A 6,487-nucleotide genomic window follows, 5' to 3' on the forward strand; every position below is an offset into this window, starting at 1 on the left:
CTTGATCTTAATGTCTCAGGTTTTAAAATTCTAGATTTGACCCTTTGTAGCCAAATTCTTATTTAACTGTGCTTCACTGAAATGGTCATCTCGTTTTCCACACGGCTGTCTTCTCTTTCAAATTCAGGTTGCGTCAAAAGCAATCAAGACATGTCCATGGTTCCCTACTTAGCCCCATAGTAGCCCTGCCTCCGTCCTGGCACCAAGTGCTTTGAAGAGGGTGTGGGAAACAGGGCAGGTCCAAAATCCTTCCCCAGCCCAGTGTCCTCAGGTTCCAGCAGTCTCTGGGACACTCGGACAGGCATGGAGAGATCCGCCTTCCCTGAGCACATCTGATGATACGGTGGATTTTCTGCTTAGCTCTTTTTTTGAATAGGGCAGGAGCAGCACCGAGAGCCCTTGCTCACCGAGGCACCCCGGGCACTGGGAGGCAACTCTGTTCTTCCCTCTGGCGTGCGGGCAGGCCCTGGTCTGAGGACATCCTAGTGTAGGCACCATCCTGCCTGCTGGGGCAGGGACAGGGAACTGAGGAAGGCAACTGGCAGAGCCACCATGGCCAGGTCCAGCTAGGAGCTCAGGTCACCAGGCAAGGTCTGAGATCAAGCCAGGACAGCAGCCGGCAGGTCAAGTCCTGCTGCTGCCAGACAGCAGCTGGAGACCGTGCTGCGGTGTGGCATAGACAGGCCAAGGGTGGCCTGACATGGAGTTCCTGGGCCCATGGGTGGGGGTCCCAGAGGAGGCTGGTCAGGGCCAGTAAGGCCCAGTAGTGCCCTCGGGCGGCCCTGACACCTTGCCTAGTCCTTGAAATTCATGGCTAAACAGGTTGAACATCACCAGTCCTGTGAGAAACTCAGCTGCGTGTAGTGGACTTCATGACTTCATACGCCTTGCACCTCCGCCCCAGTTAACTTCTGTCCATTGTGAAATTCTCTCTTACAGCCAGGTAGAAGATCAAGGGCGACTTCAGGGACCTCTGTCTTCTCCAGGGTAGGATTTGCCAGCCCTGAGTCTGTCTGCATCAGAGTGGTGTAGGCCCAAGTGGGAGCCAGGAGCAGCTTTTTGGTGGACCTGCTGGGCTCGGACCATCTTATGGTGGCGCTAGGTAAGAAAAATCCCTTGGCGTTTGCAGACTCTGAGCTGGGATCTCACAACAGGGGCTTTACTAGGTCATGTTGGTACCAGCTGTGACCTTGATGCTGTTCTCTGTTGGGTTAATATGTCTTACAGGGGGTTCTGCTGGGATATGGTGGAAAGGGAGGGACCATCCTCCACAGTCTCTTTCTCACTCTTTTGTTGTATTTGTACTTGTACCCAACTCGGTTTCTTCCTTGCTGTCTTCCAGTGTCTTGCTCTGTGTCCAGGCAAGGTGATGGACACCAGAGCAGAGATGGAGGTTGTGAGAAGCACGAAGGGGAATGCCACTGGGGAGGTCAGTGTCCATGTGGTCACCACCGAGAGCACTGTGCAGAGCACCCACCTGCCAACGACTGCCTTCATTATACCAGGTATGCAGGACTGTCCTCCCCAGCCTTCTCCCCCGCAACTGATTCCTCACACTCCTTGTATATCTGTGCTCCTCCCAAACTTTGGGAGGCAAAGCTGTGCTGCTGTTGCCATCTTAGAGGTTCTTTGTGGTTATCCCACATCACTTGAGTGATTCGTGGCCAATCAAAACCTCTTGAGTTTTAAACCAAAGTCCTAATGTCTGGGACCCTGTGCCAGTGCAGCAGTGTGCTGGGTGCCTGCTCTGCAGGGCATGTGGCCTCCTGGGCTGCTGCATTGTCATAGAATCATAGAATATCTCAAGTTGGAAATGACCCATAATGATCATCGAGACCAACTCCCTACTCCTTGCAGGACTATCTAAAACCAAACCTAACTAAAACTAAACTGGCTAAGAGCCATCGTCCTGATGACAGGTTTGGGGCTGCTCCCCAGGGAGCCTGTTCCAGGCATGCACCACCCTCTCAGTGAAGAACCTTTTCCTCATGTCCAATCTGAGCTTCCCCTGAGACAGCTTCAGTCCATTTCCTCCTGTCCCGTCGCTGGTCACCAGAGAGAGGAGATCAGCACTCCCCCTCCGCTGCCCCCCTCGAGGAAGGTGCAGACTGCCATGAGGGCGCCCCTCAGCCTTCTTTTCTCCAAGCTGAGCACCCCAAGCGACCTCAGCCGCTCCTCCCGAGTCTCTGCCCTGGAGACCTTTCTCCGCCTGGGTCTCCCTCCTCTGGACACACTCCGATGTCTGATGCCCTTCTGTTGAGGTGCCCAAACTGCCCACGGTGCTCGAGGTGGGGCTGCACCAGTGCAGTGCAGAGTGGGACAGTCACCTCCCTCGACGGCTCACGATGCTGTGCCTGATGCACCCCAGGGTATGGCTGGCCCTTTGGGCTACCAGGGCACAAGGTTGACTCCTATTCAACTTGCCATCAACCCAAACCCACACATTTCTTTCCATGGGGCTGCTCTCCAGCCTTTCATCCCCCAGTTTGTACATATAACCAGGCGTACCCTATCCCAGGTGCAGAATCCATCACTTTCTCTTGTGCAATTTCATACAGGTGGTGAATGCCCAGCTCTCTAGCCTATCCAGAGCTCTCTGTAAGGCCTCTCTACCCTTGAAGGAGTCCACAGCTCCTCCTAATTTAGTATCATCGGCAAACTTACTTAATGGACATTTGACTTCTGCATCCAGATCATTTATAAAGGTGTTAAAGAGCGCTGGCCCTAAAGTTGAGCCCTGGGGAACCCCGCTGGTGACTGGCCACCGGCCTGATGTGACCACATTTACTGTAGGTCTTTGAGCCCAACCCATCAGCCAGTTGTTCACCCAGCATGCTATGGACTCATCTAGCTGTACACTGGACATTTTGTCCAGAAGGGTGCTGTGAGAGACAGTATCAAAAGCTTTGCTAAATTCCGAAAAGCCCACATCCACTGGCTTCCTTTGGTGAACCCAATGGGTGACCTTTTCATAAAAGGGAATTAAGTTAGGTAAGCGGGACTTCCCCTCATTAACCTGTCTTGGCTATGGCCAATGACTCATTGTCTTTCAAGTGTTTTTCAGTAACTCCCAGAATAACCTTCTCCATAATTTTACCAGGCACTGAAGTGAGACTGACAGGCCTGTAATTACCAAGGTTGTCCTTCTTACTGTTCTTGAAAATTGGGACAACAATTTTCAGGCCAGCTGACCAGTGTCTTTCAGTGGGTGTGTGAGCAAAGCTTGGGTGTGTGTTAGGTGAGATCAGGGGTGTTCTTTAGAAGAAAATCTCCCCATTTTTCCTCCTCCCTCTGCCTCATTTCCCACTGCAGAGAGGCCCTGGGCTGCACCTTGTGTTCCTTTGAAATGAAACTGAACTGGAAGATGCAGTCCAGGAGCTCGCCAGTACAATCCTGCCACATCACGGGAACAGTCTGAGGTTAGGCTGAAGTAGGAACCCTTGAATGTAGATAGTGTTGGTGCCACTGCCCAGCACAAGCCATTGCTGGCTGCAGATCTTGTTGGGTCATGCTGCCTGCCTGTGGGTGCTTTAGCCCACAGCACTGAGCCCTCGGCTGGGAGACTGTCCTTTCTGTCACTTTGTGCTGCCTTCGAGCCTTGTTTGCATCAGTTAAGTGTTCTGTGTATGCCCCTTGTTGTTTGTTTCCTTTCTTCCCTTCTCAAGCAAATGCCACTACCATCAACCTTCCCACGAGCACCTTAGAAATTCAGCGATTCCCCCGGGAACCACAGAGAAGCACAGGGGCTGAGAGGCCAGAGAGGGGAGCAGGGAGCGAGCCCATCACAGCTACTGTCATTCCCCAGATCAGCGGGGTGCAGACCTGCAGCACAGTCCGTGTGCTGGAGTGGAAAGATGGGGTGGCTACTTTGCCTGGGAGTAACCTGCGGGTAAGTGTAGCCCTGGGCCACCGTGTTTGCTCCCTGCCCCATCACTCCCCGAAGCCGCTTGCCCTTGTGAGTGGTGGTCCCCCAGCCTGTGGCAGGCCGGGACCACCAGGATGTGATGTGGCCCCTGGCAGTACCCGCACCCCAGCTGGAGGATTCCTCGGCTGTCCTGGCTCTGCGAGGCTCTTCTTGTGCCCCATCCTTATGTCCCTCCTTTCTTGTGAGCTTAGCAGAGAGAGCGCGCACATGGTGCCTGGGGGGCTGCAGCAGGTCTGCCCTGCACAGGGAGGCCGAGGGATGCTACATGTTGTGCAGGGCATCTTTCCTTTCCAAGGTGCGCCGTAGAGTTGGCTCTCACCCTGGAATCAGTGGCCTTGCGCTTATCAAACAGCAGGTGCCTTTAGGTGTACCCCTCGGTACATTAAATAGCTTGCACAAAATGCACTTATTTCTCAGCTGCTACTCAGCCTCAGGGCACCACATCCTCCAGCCATCACCCCGTCCCTTGTGCTGCCAGCCGGTGCTGGTCTCACCCCGGTGCAGGCAGTGGCTCAGCTGCAAGCACAGACTGCAGGCAGGGGCGGCAGGGATGGTGACTTTGGTCCAGTGCTCACCTCTGTCATCAGAAGAGCTGTCCCCTTGTTGGATGCACTAATGACCAAGCCATGTCCCTCTCATTCTCAGAGCTCACGTGTACCCGCTAGCTGTCAAGTTACATTTCTATCCTCCTTGTTAAGTATTTTTCCTTGTTTTTTCATTTAATGACATAGTTTCGAATAAATGAGTATGGGACGCTGAAGGTGGTGAGTGCTGATAAGATGCCTCCAGTGGAAGCTATAAAGGAGGATCACACAGAGAAAGATGGGGACTCGGAGGTGGCACCCACCAGCAGGGACAATCCTACTGTGGCTCAGGGTAAGGGCACCATGCTGGCACTTCTGGGGTGGGTACCATCATCCAGCAGGCGCTGTCTGGTGTAGGCCCTGAGTGAGGCAAATGTCTCCTGCTTCCTGCTCTCCTTCCTTTGCTGCACCTTGTGCCTCACTGCTCCTCTTCTCTCTGACTCAGATGTGCCAGAGCAGACCAAGCTGCCAGCAGCAGAAGGCATGTGCCACTGTGATACCTGTGGCCGGAGACATGTGTCAGACGGAGCGCGGGAAGGCAGGGGCTTCTGCAGCGAGCACTGTCACCAGCAGTTCAAAGAAAGGTAAAGGAAGGGGAGCCTGCTCCATGCAGAGCCATATCCATCCATCTGTCTGCTCTCCCTCCCTCCCCTGGTCCACATGCTCCAGCCAGGGATGCAAGCGCATCTGTCTCTGGCGGGTGCTGGGGGCCCCCCTTGTTTCCCTCTTTCCTGTAGGCAGAGTGCCCTGACTGCAGTGGCCGGCGGGGGGATGAAGAGTTGTCCCAGGGCACAGCAGGAAGCACAGGAGCCAGATTTTCTCCTGCCCAATTTGCGGCCTCATAAACACATATCTGCTGGAGCAGGGCTGCAGCAGGAGGTTGCTGCCAGTGGGTGCTTCTAGGCTGAGCAGCAGTGGGAGGCATGGGTCACGAGGGCATTTCCAGCCCCTCTGCTTACTAATGTGTGACTCCTGGGACTTGTTTTCCAGCATCTCTGTGTGACTCTGATGCTACGAAACTAGTTCGCTTTTGATCCATCTCTGGGTTCAGGTTTCTGACACCCAAGTGTGTGAAGGTGGTTCTGGTCTGTACCCCGGTTCTAATCTCTTGCCAATTTGTGGGCTAAGAAGAACGCATACATTAGTCAGGAGGTATGGGGGCATGTGTGAGTAAGAAATGGGGTGGCATTGATTCTCCAGCAGCCACTCCCTTACTGACACCCCAGCCATTGCCGCATGCCGCAGTGGTTTACTCTCCCTTCCTCCGTGCAGGTCTGTCATTGTGGAAAACTCTGCCAGCACCACCAATGCCACCGAAATCCTCAAGCCGGTGAAGAAACGAAAGAGGAAGGACTACCAGAGCCCTTCGGAGGAAGAATATGAATCTGAGCAAATGGTAGGAAGAGGGTGGTGATGGCATGTGTGCGCACGTGCCGATGTCATGCGGGTATGCGCAGTTCTCGTCGGTGCTTTTCAGTGCTATGTCAGCTCCACGTCAAAGGGGTAACCTGCTGGCTGTTAACACAACAGGTTAATGCGACAAAAAGACTTGAATATGTGGAGCATCAGGGCTTCTAGACACTTGGCTTACTGTTTGGCCTGCCAAGCGCCTCGCATTTGGCAGTGCTAGACAAGACCTGATTGTGCTGTAGGTGTTATCCCAAATCTGGGTTCTTTACCCAGTGTGCAAGCCAATAACACACAGAGCAGAGGTATTCCCAAGTTTATTCCATTAATGCGCAGAAATGGGGTGCTCATCCCAAAACAGGAGCACACCTTAGTTTTAAAAATCTCCACTTTTGTACACTGATTATTACATATTCAAACAGTTAATACATATTCATTGTTATTCTCTTTAATGATTGGTCGAGATTTCTTTGCTTCCTATGTAAATTAGCGTGCAGACTCTGTCGTCTTCTATTGTTCTCTTTTGAGTAGATGGCATCATTTGGGCAGGTGGTCAATGAGTCAGTGGTCG

The 6,487-nt window shown here is 53.2% G+C and overlaps 1 protein-coding gene across 1 annotated transcript in view; it reads left to right on the forward strand.

The window, feature by feature from the left end:
• The first annotated feature begins 1,369 nt into the window (after window positions 1-1,369).
• Window positions 1,370-6,487, forward strand: part of L3MBTL1 (l(3)mbt-like 1 (Drosophila)) — a 20,523-nt gene continuing 15,405 nt past the window's right edge. The window contains exons 1-5 of the mRNA XM_009886335.1: window positions 1,370-1,505; window positions 3,666-3,889; window positions 4,657-4,801; window positions 4,955-5,093; window positions 5,782-5,905. Coding sequence (XP_009884637.1) covers window positions 1,370-1,505; window positions 3,666-3,889; window positions 4,657-4,801; window positions 4,955-5,093; window positions 5,782-5,905 — 768 coding nt within the window. The remainder of the gene's footprint in view (window positions 1,506-3,665; window positions 3,890-4,656; window positions 4,802-4,954; window positions 5,094-5,781; window positions 5,906-6,487) is intronic.

This window comes from Charadrius vociferus, unplaced genomic scaffold (assembly GCF_000708025.1).
Source record: "Charadrius vociferus isolate BGI_N301 unplaced genomic scaffold, ASM70802v2 scaffold225, whole genome shotgun sequence".
Classification (NCBI taxonomy): domain Eukaryota; kingdom Metazoa; phylum Chordata; class Aves; order Charadriiformes; family Charadriidae; genus Charadrius; species Charadrius vociferus.